At 45.1% G+C, this 15,472-nt stretch overlaps 1 protein-coding gene across 1 annotated transcript in view; it reads right to left on the bottom strand.

Annotated features, from left to right (window-relative positions):
• Positions 1-4,071: 4,071 nt before the first annotated feature.
• KIF4A (kinesin family member 4A) overlaps positions 4,072-15,472 on the bottom strand; it is a 177,614-nt gene continuing 166,213 nt past the window's right edge. The window contains exons 30-32 of the mRNA XM_081080846.1: positions 7,335-7,451; positions 5,054-5,176; positions 4,072-4,780 (exon numbers count right to left, since the gene is read on the bottom strand). Of these exons, the coding sequence (XP_080936972.1) occupies positions 4,580-4,780; positions 5,054-5,176; positions 7,335-7,451 (441 nt within the window). The 3' untranslated portion in view covers positions 4,072-4,579. The remainder of the gene's footprint in view (positions 4,781-5,053; positions 5,177-7,334; positions 7,452-15,472) is intronic.

Raw genomic sequence — 15,472 nt, 5'->3', positions numbered from 1 at the left:
CTAAAGGGAGGCCTAGCTAGTGGGCCAGTTACTATGGATACAGATTACACACATCACAAAGCCCTGACTGAAAGATTCTCTGTCTCCACCTTCCAGGGGGCAGGGAGCACAGCCAATAAGAGGAAGCCAGAGGAACAGGCAGTCTGGGTCACTCCCAGACTTAAGGGGCTCTTTTCCTGTCCGCACACCTAGAAAATCCAAGCCCTCTTGCCCCAGTCTGATCACTTCCCTCCCAGTCATCCCCCACCCCACCTCAATCAGTAACCCAGTCTCCACCTCCCCCTTTTCAGGGCCCCACCCTCTGAGGTCCCTTAGGTGAAAGTGCAACAAATACAGGCCAAAGGTATGGGGGGTGTGGTTGTCCTGGGGCAGGCGATCCCTGTACCTTGTGCTTTTGGGTCAGGCTGAGACTGAGTTGGCTTAATTGATCCCAAACTAGGCTGGGTGTGTGATGGTGATTCTCCTAAGAAGGGGTGCGATTTGTGTCAGCACTTGTCTGTGCGTGTGTACTCGTGGCTGGCAGTAAAAAATGGGTTTGTTGATGACTTTGGGTGTGTAAAGAGCTCCTAAATACACCCAAAGTATGTGTGGTCTGTGGGACACAACCCCCTGTCATTTGAACTCTCCTGAGGCCGTGGAGTCTTAGAGGGGTGCACAGTGGCTGGGCCCCTGAAAGGAGGGAGGGTGTAGCTACTCCTGAAACAGCCCTCCTTACACTATGCTTGCCTTGGGAAAGGACGTTAGGGTAGGCTGTGGAGGGGTGGGGGCCTGAGGCTGGGGGAAGGAAACCTCTCTGCTTCCTGAGCTCCCTCCCAGGAAAATGTCATCCCAAAGGGAGGCTCTGCCTCTTCCCACCCTGGGACTGGGTTGTGGTAGCCTGCCCTGGGCTCCATCGGCACCTCCTGCCTCCTCTCAGATCCTGCCCCCAGTACCCCAGGCACTGCCTGCCAGAGCCCCACCTCCCTCCAAGAGCTGTCTAGAGAATGGGGTCAGGTCTGAGCAGCTTGAAAAACCCTCAAGGAAGCTGAGCAGGGGTGCTGTCCAATCCCTGCAGGTTGGAGCCAGCCTCCACCCCGCTGCCTGTAGCCCCCCAGCCTTCCCAGCCCTCACACCTTTTCTCAGCGGCAGCTCTGCTCTCGGCTCTGCACTGCACCGCTTCCCAGATCCTCTTCGAGTTGTCTGCCTCCTCTCTCTTTCAGTCCACCGCTCTGCCCCACCAGTCAAACAGGTGGCACTGTTGCCACCTACAGGAGGCTGTGTGGGTCCTTTCTGAAGTCCTGCAGCTGCTCTCTGGCTTGTGCCGTCTGGGTGGGAAGATGGGAGGGGGGAAGGGGGAGGGAGAGCAGATCTGCTTCTTTACTCGCTGCTGCCGGTCAGGGGGCTTTGGGGTGAGGAATTCTTTTGTAAAGCCTTCCCGGTTCCTCTGTCCCTCCTCCTGCTCCCCTCAGTCACTGCCAGGGCTTTGTCCTGCCTCTGGGAGGCGAGGGCTTAGGGCACTGGCAGGCGGGAGGGAAGCTGGGGGGAGGTGACTACACAACTTTGCAACTTGCCAGAGAAGGGGCCCAGCCACCCCCCTGGTATGGGGTGTGTGTGAGGGAGTCCAACATTTGGTCTCAAGCTTCATGGGAGGACAGCCTTCGTTCATTAGCCTTCTTTCCCTCTTGGGAGTCTACTTCCACTTTTGCAAAGTGCATCAAGAAGAGAGAATTGCAAGCTACTTCCTAATATCTGGACAGCAGATCACCCTGCTTCTAGGCCAGGGGTCCCCATGGGCTTTGTGGCTCCTAACCTTCCCATCCATCATCCCAGACAGTATATGCTCATTTAGGATGGCCGAGACTCGCATCATTCCAGCTGCTTTATCTCCAAGGCATCTAAAGTCTCCTTCTAAGAATTATTTGAGGAGTATAGGGAGTTGGGGTCACTGGATTGTGAAAGATGAACACATTGTCGATGTAAGAAATGTTCAAACCTGTAGATAATTTTTATAAGTTTATTTGAGCCAAACGGACAATTTCTGGGAAGCAAAATTTCAAGGGATTGAGAAAACGCTCTGAGAATGGCAGTTTTACAGCCTAATTTATACACTAGAATCAAAGGAGGAGACTTAAGGAGGGTTACATGAAATCCATTGATGGTAGATTAAGGGGTCAGGAGAAAGAAAAGAAGGAAAATCTCTGAATTGGATAAAGAGTGAAATGGAGAGACTCAGACATCTTTTACATTGGTGGGTACAGGATAGTTAGCATTTACAACAAATAGAGATGGTATGTAGGCAACAAGAAGGGTTCATAGTCTCTGCTCTGGTGTGCCCTGAGGGATCTGGATGAGATTACTCTGACATTCCAAGGGTATGTTATCTTAGATGCAAAAAGACAATATACAGGCTCACTTAGGGTAAAGATTGAACTATGTCAAAGAAGATATACAGGCCTAGAATGTGACTCCCCTGCTAAACTGGTTTTAGTTAGGAATTTTTATGTTCAGACCATCCTATGTGGTTACTTTAGGTCTCTGAGTCTGTAAGGCCACCACGCATGCCTCCTTTGAGCTTGTCAGGTTTATTATGTAGCCCTTTCTTTTGTCCACAACGTACAAAAGATACTGTTACTACATCACAGCAGACAGGGCTGGCTAGCACTTGTAGTCAGCTTAGTGCTAAAATGAAGGGCTCTGGTGGGACTGACCTTCCCTCTAAGACAGTGGTTCTCAACCTTCCTAATGCTGCGACCCTTTAACACAGTTCCTCATGTTGTGCTGACCCCCAACCATAAAATTATTTTCGTTGCTATTTCATAACTGTAATTTTGCTACTGTTATGAATTGTAATGTAAATATCTGGTATGCAGGATATATTTTCATAGTTACAAATTGAACATAATTAAAGCATAGTGATTAATCACAAAACAATATGTAATTATATATGTGTTTCCAATGGTCTCAGGCGACCCCTGTGAAAGGGTCGTTTGACCCCCAAAGGGGTCGCGACCCAAAGGTTGAGAACCACTGCTCTAAGATGTGATGGCTCAAAGCCTGTGGGTTAATGCAGTGTTGGTGGGAAAGGATGCCTCTCTGGGGATAGCTTGCTTACCCATCCCCCCCCCCACACACTGGGCTTGGGAGAGTGAGAAGACTGGCTCTCTTATGCCAAGAGACAGCCCTCCTCCCTCTGCTTTCCCATTGTATCCAGGGGCTCTAGTTGGCAATGGAAGAGGCTCTCTTGCTTCCTGGACATTAAAATGCAGAGAATTAGGGCTGCCTGCTGGCAGAAGGCCAGAGAGGGCTGCAGGGCAGCTAGTCCTCCTGCAGGCTTCATTCCCAGCAGATCGTCCTTTAGTTTCCTTTGCTTGGCTCTGGTGGATTTTAGAGGAGTCTGGGCTTTCATGTGCTGAGTTCTGGGAGGTGCTCTGGAAGCTTTTACTGGGGGCGGGGTGGTGGTAGGGGAGACTGGGATTCAGAATGCATGGATATGAGAGGCCCAGGGCTTGAAAATTCTTCAGAAGGCTCTAAGGCCAGTCAGCAACCTGTGTTTGGCATTTTAGGGCTGGCACCCTTGCAGTTTTAAGCAGAGATGGAGAACTCTGATGCCCAGTAAGGAGTAAGCACAGCCCTCTGCTCCCCTTTCAAAGGAGAAAAAGCAGGTAGCAGTGTGGCCTAAGGCATATGCTCAAGCAAGAAGTCAGGCTGCAGGGCTTTAGGGATTGCCACCACTGCCACTCTAGTAACACATGAAGCTTTGGTATTAGGCCTGGGTTCAAGTTCTAGCTCCATTACCCACTAACTTTGTGACTTTAAATAAAACTGTGGCAGGTGCATGGGGATGCCTGGTAAATATGTTCCTTTCTTGTAAATCTAGAGGCTGGGCAGGCTGTACCGTGGAGATCAGGACACTGGCCTTGCTAGTTTTATTCCAATTTTCTGAGGTAGCAGAGTGACGTGAAGACATAATGTATTGGTCCATACGGCCCTTAGGGGACAGGGGCCATGACAAGGCGGTGGGGCCTGGCTACTTGCCTGGCATTCCCAGGGGCAGAGGAACATGGGTTGAAAATATAGCACAGAAGGATCTTTCCAAACAATAGAAGCACTAAGCTTTATTTCTTTATTTCTTTTAAAAAACATTAACATTTTTAAAGATTTCATTTACCTCAGGACCATGAAGAGCCCCTTCCTGAGGTGGGTTGAAAGATGGGTGTCAGGCGTCCCACCCGGGGTAGGCTCTGTCATTAAGCTGAGAGAGCCTAGAGATAAGACAACCCTGGGAGGCAGCCTGAACTGCTGGCAAATCAGAAAGAGCTTGACTGTACTGGGGATTGGTTCCCAAAGAGTCAGAAGGAAGGTCAGCTGGTTCTGTCTTCAGCAGGCGGTTTAGCACCCTTCTAGAGAGGAGAGAGCAAGTCTGGGGCTGGAGGACTAGAGACTGAGGACCGAGCCAACAAAATTCCTTCCTTTTCAGTAACATGCTGTCCCTTTTATCAACAGCAAGAAACCTGAAATGTAGAGGAGTCATTAAAAACCTCCTCTTGCTGCAACCAGAAGGTGTCTTGTAAGCCAGACTGGGTCAGAGATGAGTCCAATTTTATGGGGCCTCTTCTTCAATAGGGGAGCAGCCGGAAAAGAAGCTGACATTGCTGGCCAGAGCTCGTTTCTTTTTCTTCCCTGGAGCTTTATTTTCTTGGGATTCTGTGGCTACATGTTTCAAGTCTGGGAGGCCAAGGGAGGAGGTGTCTGGAGCAGTCTTTAACAGAACCTGCTCCACTTCACACATCTCTTTCAGAATCTAGGAGGGACAGAAACAGGTATGACTACATCTCAGGTGGGGGCAGAGGCTCAGCCCAGCTTAGCCCCCACAGATGCCCAGAACACTTCCAATATATGAGGTGTTCTGTAAGATTGCTCTGCAGGAAGCAGGAAGCAACAGACTCTATGCTCCATTCCCAGTTCCCAACAAGCACATTGGCCCTTTCTCCCCTTCCCCCACCACTGTCGGTCAGAGCTAAGGCAGAGAGGGACCATAATACAGCTGGAAATGCCTGCCTTTTAGCCTACCTACCTTACTGTTTGGAGTGGCACAGACAGGGTTGAAGAAGCTTAATCCTGGGGTCACTTCTGTGGGATCCTCCAGTTTGAAGGAACCTTCGGAATCCTGGGTCCTCTCAACAGTTCCCAAGCTATCCTGAGAATCAAGCAGACAGGCTATTAGAAATTCAGTTCCCAGGGTTATAGAATCACTGTTCCCGTCCAACCAGAGAGACACCAGCTTGGAGGGCCTCATCAGTTTCTAAGCAAGTCTCAGGGAGACCCTGCTTGGGGTCATAGTGCTTGATGGCAGCTTCTGAAGGCGAAGGACTAGGTAGGATAGTGGCACAGGATGCATCATGAGGCGAGGTTTAAACAAGACCAAGCCTTGGTGATTTCTTTAACTTTCCCTTTTTCCAATCTGCAATATTCTTTTTACTAAAAACGGTGTTGTCTGTATTATTTTTTTTCCAGAGAAGGAAACCAAGGCCAAGAGAAAGAAGTTACTTAGGCAGTGAGGTGACTTTGGGGTAGAGCTTTGATTAGAATTATAAGCTTCTGTTATGAAAAAAGAACTGGATTAAGAATCAGGAAGCCTAGGGTCTAATCTTTTATTGGGGTGACATTGGTCAATAAGATTATATAGGTTTCAAGTATAAATTTCTATGGTACATGATCTGTATATTGCATTGTGTGCCCACCACCCAAAGTCAAATCTCCTTCTGTCACCATATATTTGACCCCCTTCACCCTTTACTACTCCCACCTCCTTCCCTTGGGTAATCAACATGTTGTCTGTTTCTATGAGTTTTTGTTTGTTTGTTGCTTTCAGTTCTATATCCCACATGAGTGAAATCATATAGTACTTGACTTTTTGTCTGACTTATTTTACTTAGCCACAGGAACAGACTCCCAAGGTCCCTGAGACATCTGCAATTGTTAGCCTTACCTCTTTAATCCTCTAATAACTGCCTACCTTAGAAGTATCCTATGTAATAAAAGCCTAATATGCTAAGTGTCTGGTTGTCCATTCAACCAATCAAAAGTGTAATATGCTAACGATATGCTAAGGCCATTCAACTGCTCACTATGACGTGCACTGACCACCAGGGGGCAGATGATCCAACCAGTATGTTAGCTTACTGCTAGGGTCTGGCCAATCAGGACTGAACAAGATGGGCTGGACACACCCTGGAGCCCTTCTGTGGTCCCTCCTTGACTGGCCAACCTCCTGTGTCCCTCCCCAGCCCCTATCATGCACCCGTGGGGTCCCTCGGCCTGGCCTGCACCCTCTCACAATCTGGGACCCCTCGGGGGATGGCAGAGAGCAGGTTTTGGCCTGATCCCACAGGCCAGGCCGAGGGACCTCACTGGTGCACGAATGCATGCACTGGGCCGCTAGTTTTTAATAGAAAACCCAGGGCAAAACTGTTTACATGTAGATGTTCAAGAAATGCATGATGGACTGTCTAGGGCGGGGGGATAAAATGGACACATATGTAATACCCTTTGTAATACTTTAAGCAATAAAAAAAAATTAAAAAATAAATAAATAAATAAATAAATAAAAATACAGTTCCTCAAAAAAAAAAAAAAAAAAAAGAAATGCATGATGAATGATCATTACACTAAGCTTGCTAAAATTATTGCTTATCACATAGGGAGCTGTAGGAATGGGCTTTTGCCATGGGCACAGGTAGGCATAAGGCAAGTATGTGGACCTGACGTACTTGGTGCTGCCTTTCTCAGAACACATTTTTTGTTTCCCTGAGATTTCTATTCCTGGAAGTAATATAAGGAGGACAGCTACAATTACCTTGGCTCACAACAGTGACCATCAGAAAGACCAAGTTCCTGTGAGTCTTTTCCTAGAGAATAGCTGGTTCCCATGGAGAGGGGCTAGGTAACTAATGTCTCAAGATGTCAGAAGGATTAACTTCCTTCCTGGAAGCTGGCACCTCAGCATGTTGCCCTTATAGTTCCAGCTAAGCCTCTGGATTAGCTGGATCCTGCATATCTATATGCCTGTAAATGCCTGCTTTCTTGTTCCTTGTTCCTGCCTCAGAAACTATAGAAACATTATAGTCAAGGTGGGGAATGGGGAACTCATACCTGGGAATCTTCTGGGAAGGGCTGTGGTTTCTGAAGGGGATGTGTGGACAGACTAGCAGTGAGCAAATAGGATTAAGCGAACTGTGTCTTTTTCTGATTGCAGAGAAAAGAAGAGTAGAAGAGCTGTGCAGGAGATTCCAGATTTCATGAAGAAAAGGGCGGAAACTAGTGGGGAAAATAAGGGGCAATGGCACTAATCTTACCTTGTCTTGCTGACGGTTCCTACACTTTGTGGGGTCACAGCTGCAATCCACGCCACAGTTCAACTTCTGTCTCCTGCACCCACACTGCTTATTCCCACACCAGCCCTTGCAGGAACACTGCAAAAACAGATTTGTAGAAAGACTTTAATACCGCCCAGCCAGTGTGGCTCAGTGGTTGAGCGTCAACCTATGAACCAGAAGGTCATGGTTCGATTCCCAGTCAGGGCACATGCCTGGGTTTCAGGCTCAATCTCCAATGAGGGGCATGCCGGAGGCAGCCGATCAATGATTCTCTCTCATCATTGATGTTTCTCTCTCTCCACAATCCTCTCTGAAATCAATACATATATTTTTTAAAAAAGAGACATTACTGTCATCTGGAATGACATGGAATCAGTTTCACCCCACTTTTCACAGGGTAGGATGACTAGTTTAAAAGGCCTTCCCTTCATTTACAAGCCTTTCTGAAAAGATGGAAAGTACCATCAACTTTACCAAGCTTCTATCTCCTCAGTCCTCTCTTGTTAATCCTCACTCAAAGATATTTTTTCCATTGATTTTTTTTTAGACAGAGTGGAAGGGAGAAAATGGGAGAGAGGGGGAAGGAGGGAGGAAGGAGGATAGGAAGAGATCAATGTGAGACACATCGACTGATTTCCTCTCACACGTGCCCTGACCAGGGTCGGGGATCGAACCAACAATCCAGGTGGTGCCCTTGACCAGGGATCGAACCCAAGACCCTTCAGTGCAGGGGCTGGCACTGTAACCACTGAGCAATACCAGCCAGGGCGCCTCAGTCCTCTCTTTAGTGAAACAAAGATCAATGTGAACCACCATAGGTTTACTAAGAACAAGTCAAGCCAGGCAAATCCATTTATTTGGGGATAGAATACTTGAAAGACAGATCAGACGGCTATCATAAGAATGCAGGGAAACTGAAAGAGACCCTCATGATCATTTTAAGGGCAAAGTGAAGAACTGTGAGCTAATTGGTAGTGGAGTTAGGTACAGTATATTTAAGGACTAAGCACAGTTGCTTGACATCTTTTGATCTACCTAACTGTACTTCATCCAACTCACTTTCTACAGTTTGTTCAGTGTCAGCCTGAGCTTTGTCCTCAGCACTTTAATAATTTAGCAGTTTAATGAATCACTGATGAATGAAATATAATTTACATTTGTATAGCACTTTACAGTTTTTGGAGTACTTTCATATAATATACAACTACAAAAATCTCATAACTGGTCTACAAGGTAGGCATTTTATTCTGCTGTAACAACAACACAAAGCTGGAAGGATGATTAATATGTAAGATAACAGAATCACAATTCAAAAATATTTGGACGGGCTGAAATTATCGGCCCAAAGTAAAAGTTATAACAGGGATCAATTTCAGTTTGACACTTAGGTTCCTCCCAAATCAGCCATCCTATATAATAAAAGCCCAATATGCAAATTGACCGAACAGTGGAATGACAGGTCACTATGATGCACACTGACTACCAGGGGGCAGATGCTCAATGCAGGAGCTGCCCCCTGGTGGTCAGTGGGCTCCCACAGGGGGAGTGCTGCTCAGCCAGAAGCCGGGCTCAGTGCTGGTGAGTGCAGCGGTGGTGGCGGGAGCCTCTCCTGCCTCCACGGCAGCGCTAAGGATGTCTGACTGATGGCTTAGGTCCATGGGGACATCCCCCGAGGGCTCCTGGACTGTGAGAGGGTGCAGGCTGGGCAGAGAGTCCCCCCAAGTGCACAAATTTTGTGCACCAGGTCTCTAGTAAAAAAAAATAATATGGGAGGAAGATCTGGCTTAAAAGTAGTTTTTGTACAAAAGGCCTAAGGATTGGAGATGTCACGAAGTTCCTTGAGTGGAAAGTGTAAAATGGCTGTCAAAAAGCAATACAGTCAGACAGAAGTTTGGAATTCAGAAATCATGGGGAGCAACTGCTCCCAGACCCTGTTTGAAGCAGTCTATCCCATTAAACAAAATAGAGACACGGTGACCAGTGTTATAGAAAGTGATGTTATAAGAGAAATGGTGGGAGAAAGTAGGATAGTTTGGCTTGAAACAAACAAGTGGCAGACCTCAAAGAATGATGGATGAGTCGGAAGAGACCTCAGTGACCATGTAAAGTCTGATGTGATGTTTGAAGCACCTCTCTAATATCCCTGGTCTAATGATACCAATTTCTATTTATCCTGAGATGAAAATCGTTTCCTATAACGTTTGACCATAGGACACAATTCTGTCATCTGGAATGACATGGAATCAGTTTAACCCCACTTTCATAGCAAAGTTGTTCAAACCCTGAGCATAATTTTCACTCTCAGTGCCCCTCTGTCCGAATCCTCTCAAAGCTAAATATATCTAGCTCCTTCAATGATTCACCACATGACATAGTTTCCAAGAATCCTCGCCATCTTAACTATACACCAGTTTGTCCAAGTTCATCCTTAATTGTGACATCCAGAAATGAGCATAACTTTCTAGATGTGGTGTGATCATTATCAAGTAGATTGACACAGGCACCTCCCAATATTCTTGTTAATGAGGCCTAAAATCACAGTAGCGTTTCGCCCCCATCCTTGTCATGTCTTTGTGGATTCATACTGGGTTTACCATTAAATTCAAGCCCTTACATCTCTTTCATATGACAACCATCATCATTATTCTGTAGTTGTGAAGGTAAAATAAACCAAAGTAATATCTTTTTTATTATGAGAGTAATATACATAATTTTATAAAATTTGAAAATCAAAAACCATGATTTTAATATTTAATACTTGTATATAGTATTGCATTATGTGGAAATGTCGATTTATTAAACCAGACTCCTACATTAGATATTAAGATGGCATTAAAAGAAATTGTTTGTTATTATAAATCATGTTACAGCAAACATCCTGATACATAAATATAACCAAAATGTTACCATGATAGACAAAGGCCCTCTGTAATGTGGTCCTGACTACCCCTCTGAATGGCCCTTGTACTACTCTCTCCCACTTTTCAATACACTCTAGCCACACTGGCCTTCTCAGCTGCTCCTTCATAAACCAAGTTCATCCTGCCCCAAGACCTTCGCATTTGCTGTTTCCTTTTCCTAAAATGTTCTTCCTCTGATTCCTTTCCTGACTTGCTCCTTCACTTTGTTCAGCTCTCAGCTTAAATATCTCTTCCTCAGAGAGACCTCCCCCAAGCTCTCTTCTGAAGTACTTTTTTCCTATCCTATCTGTGACTTCGCTATATTTTCTTCTTATCTCTTATCATCTAAAATGATTTTGTTTTTCTGGTAACTGTGTCTCTCTCTCTGTAGGGCGCGGCTATAGGGTTAAGCCTTGGACTGACCTGTTGGCAAAGCCACAAACAAGTCCCAGCTTAGAGGGCACAGTCTCCTTAGCATAATTAGGCTTGACCTTATGACACTCCCTAGATCTTATCTGGGTAGCTAATGGGCTGTGGGAGGTGTAGCAAGTGCTGCCAAAACAAGTGAAACTCACAAGAACATTGTTAACTATGGTGACCACTATCTTGTTTACCTTTGGCTATAAAATAAAGGCTCAGCTTGCCTCTGGATCTCTCTCTGTGGTCTCAGCCAGGCCCAGGAAGATCCATCTAGACCCAGTTTATTCTCTTTGTCTGTCATTTCTTCATCCTTCACTGCCCTCCCTCAGGCTTGCGAACCCTTGGCTGAGCTGGCTCAGCACATCTCTCTCCACAAGAATGTCTTTCTTCAGTTTCATGAGGCCAAGGATCTTACCTGTCTCATATGCCGTATCCTCAACACCTAGAAACAGTGCCTGATACTTACACGCTCAAAAGATCTGTTGAGTAAATCTTTTTTTACACACCAATGACTATTTTTTTTTAGTATAAATTCCTATGTGTATAATTACTGGGCCAAAAGATAGGAACATTTTTAAAGCTTTGGATACATATTTTCAAGTTGCCTTACAGAAAGCTATACCAAATTTACATTCCTAACAGCAATAGACAGGAATGCCCATCTTAGTCATACTTGCCAACATTGGGCATTCAAATAAAATAAAAAAATCTTTGCGTCTTTGAATAAGATAGGGCAAAAGACAGAATTCTATGACATGTCCTAGACATATCTAACCAGGATGACACTGATTAATTGGTTGATATAGGCTGGGTATGGTCCTCTGGCCATTTACAAATTCATCAAAAACACTCTAGTACCCTGCCCACGTGTTCTCTATTTTATGCAAAGGCTTAATAGTATGAGAATATTATCTGAAAGGCTGTCATAAATAAGAACAATTAGACTTTTATATAGCCAAGACCTGGTGGGATGATTTACAAGGAACAACTTTCTAACAGTTATGGAATACAATGGGCTGCCCTGTGAGATTCACCACTATCAGAAGTTTTCAAGCAAGCAGAGGCTAGAAATACATCTGGCAGTGTTGTTAATAGAACAGGCATGACACACGTGACAGATATATTCACATGAATGCCATATGTACTAGCTACAACTTCATCTTATTCTTTCTCACACCAGGACAAGATCAGAATGTGAGAGGGAGCATGACCTTGCCACATACATAACCTCAATTATATAGGTATGTGGTGTGTGTATGTGTACACATGTATGTATCACAACTGTTGGCAACCCACCCAGCATGTCCCAACACCACAGTTGAGAACCACTATAATAGAGGGGCTCTTTATATAGAGTGGGAAGTAGAGCTGAAAGGAACCCGTGGGGTTCCTTTAAGCCAGTAGTTTTCAACCCTAATTGTACATATGAAATCTCTGGGGCAGTTTTCAGAAAGGCCAGGTTCTACCTCAGACCAACTAAATCAGAATATCAGGGGGTGGGGACCCCAGCTCCCATGTTTAAAAGCTCCTTTGGGGATCCTAATGTGCAGCCAGGCTTGAGAACCACTGCTTTAGAGTCTATAATTCTTCTAGCACTGATTTAAGCATTGTATTGTATCTCAGAATGGTAAGATCTGATAAAAATTTTAACATAATGAACATTAGGCTAGGAAATAGGAAACTTGGGCTCTCATCCTATCCTATATAATAAAAGTCTAATATGCAAATTGTCCCCTTGGGTGGTCGTTTGACTGGGAGTTCAACCGCTCGCTATAACGTGCGCTGACCATCAGGGGGCGGCACGGAATATGGCGGGCGTCGGTGACATGGCACTGGCAGTGGGCTGCAGTGGAGGCACTGCCAGCACTGATGGGCCCCAAGGAAAGCGGGACTGTGATGAGATGGTGGAGCAGATTAGTGGGTGGTGCCAGGCCAAGGCGGGAGCAAGCGGGAACCTGATCGCCCTGCTGGTCGCCCTGCAGATGGTGACCAGTGGTAGCTGCGGGGGTTGGGGCCGCCGCGAGCTGGGGCCTGATCTCCACAGGCCACCCCAAGGGACCCCACCTGTGCACGAATTTGTGCACCGGGCTTCTAGTATTTAATACTTGGCATGGACAAGTCACTTCATCCAAGCTCATCTCCATTCTTTCATTTCTACAATGGAGACAATAATACCTGCTTCCTATTTTCTGCCAAAGTATTAGTAAAATGCTTACTATGCTTTAATACAATACCTGCATATTTTGTCACAAGGCGCTTTTGCATACATTCCTTCTTTTAACTTCTGAGATTACCATACAACACCATATAAAGGTAGATTTATTAGAACCCATTTATTAAAAACAATAACAACTTTGTTATTCTGACTAAGGATATTAGTGCTGGAAAGGGACATTATACACCTCTTCTAATATAATCCCTTCATTACATAGATGAAGAATCTGAGACCTAAGGAGATTAAGTGACTTGCTTAAGGTCATCTAACTCACCAGTGGCAAACTCAAAACTAGAGCCCGTGTCTATCTGGCTCCTAAGCTATTACTTTTTAAAACTATAGCACATGGCCTATCCTTCAACATGTTCTTAGTACACACAGGAAACATGGCTGAGTGAGGAAGCCAACTTTTTCAGCAGTAGCTTTGGAGAAATCATCATTTTGGTGCCTTGCTGCAGTCTCCCTTTCAGTAACCTAGTGATAATATCAGCCTGCTTCAGCTGGGTTGGAACAATAATAATCAGGATGGCCTTCATGCAAAGCCTCAAGGTCTACGTATAGTGTCTGCCTACGAGCAGTCTGATCAAAGAGTAGTCATACCATCCATGTACTTTGAGGTCACACAAAGGGAGAAACTAGATTGTATGCCAGCTTGCTCCCCTTAATGCCCAGTTATAGTCTCTTCTTGAGTTTTAAAATCAGGGGAAAGCCTAGAAAATAATCATTTCTAACTTTTAAGCACAGGATTTGTCATTGATAGCAATACTATTTACTTGAAATTTTGTTATATATTTCTTTTTTAGGCTTAGAGCAACAGTGCTATAACATATAGTAAGTTTTCCTTGAGGAAAGTATACCTGCATTTGCTTCTCATTTGGAAACTCCCTCACCAGTTTTAGGCCTTCTACCATGTATTTCTTGTGTGTATTTTTCAACTCTGCTTCCTGTTACTTAGCTGACCTTTAAATCTGTACTCAGCTCATGTGCTCCACTTCAACCACAGTAGAGTTCATAAATGTTTGTTAAGTAAATGAAAGTCAGACATGTTCTGTCCCATTTCCTCTAAGTGTCTCAACCCTCTGTCTCTCTCCAAATCTTTGCAATATGCTATTCATTGGGCCAGAAATGGTCTCCCAGTTGTCCCCAACATATATTTCCCTTTCTGTCTTATAATGCAGCAATAGTCATCTCTTTCCTGGCATCTTCCTAAACTCTATCTACTTGGTTTGGTTTTATAGTCAGTCACCCTTAAAAACCCCTCAGTGCATTTCTCTGAGATGAAGATGCTGAGGTTCTATGGTGTGCTTCTATTTCTTTGCCTTGTTTTCCTATCTATACTAATAAAAGGGTAATATGCTAATTAGACTGGACATCTTCCAGATGTCTTTCTGGACAAAGCCATGGTGGCGGGGGCCAAGGCAGAGGTGGTTAGGGGCGATCAGGCCGGCAGGGGAGAGCAGTTAGGGGCAATCAGGCTGGCAGGGGGGGCAGTTAGGGGCAATCAGGCTGGCAGGCAGAGGCAGTCAGGAGTGATCAGGTAGGCAGGCAGGCGAGCAGTTAGGAGCCAGCAGTCCTGGATTGCGAGAGGGTGCAGGCTGGGCTGAGGGACCCAACCTGCCCCCTGCACGATTTTTGTGCACTGGGCCTCTAGTTAGATTATAAGCTCTCTGAGGTTGCCCAATACATTGCATTTTTTACTCTTTTCAAATGACCAAATGCCAGCATGACTATATATTCCTCATGACTTGCTTCTCTCTGATGTTGTGGCTTTAGAAGGCTCAGTTCCCTGTGTGGTTCACGATGAGCTAATTAAATCAAGTAACTTTCTAGGAAGCCAGCTAGGGTAGTTTGTGAACTTCTCTTCGGCAGAATGTGACTGCAGGGCACAGTTGCAGTAGCAGTAAACTGTAGTGCCCGGGAAGTTAATGTTTTAACATAAATCATCTACATTTGATAATTATGTAAGCCTGTCATCATGTAAATAAATAACACATGCCTCAAAGTCAGACTATTCCTAACTAGCCTTAACTAGTGTGTTTGATCTGAACTCTTAGCCTTTTCTGTAATTCTCATTACCCCTTAGCCTAGTGAGCAAAATCACTCTTTTAGGCACTCAGCTTCTGGTCTATAATTTTTACTGATATGACCATGATGTGATAGAAACAAACTGGATTTGGAGTCAGAATATTCTATTTCAAGCCCTATCACTATAACCTTAGGCAAGGTCATTTCCCTCCTATGGGCCTCAGATCCATCTGTAAAACAAATAATAAATATCTCATTGAATTTTTGGTGACAATTGAAAATAAATAACATATATGAAGCTTTATAAACTGTAAAGTGCTATAAAAATGTGAAGGATTATGATCACATTGGAACCAGCCTGAAGAAATGGTATAGAACACTACTACCTTTCAGACTGGTAAGAGCCCACAGACATGAAAAGAACCACCTGCACACTCAGGCAGCTCCTTCTGCTGGCCCCAGGTTCCATACAGAGCTGGCCTGATGAGCACCCCTCGGTGGAGCCAATGCCTCTGAATGGGATCCAGGGGTTCAGGTGCAGGGTATGGGGCGGGTAC

The sequence above is a fragment of the Myotis nattereri genome (genome assembly GCF_964212035.1).
Source record: "Myotis nattereri genome assembly, chromosome: X".
NCBI lineage: Eukaryota > Metazoa > Chordata > Mammalia > Chiroptera > Vespertilionidae > Myotis > Myotis nattereri.
This window is presented reverse-complemented; position numbering and strand designations above follow the sequence as displayed.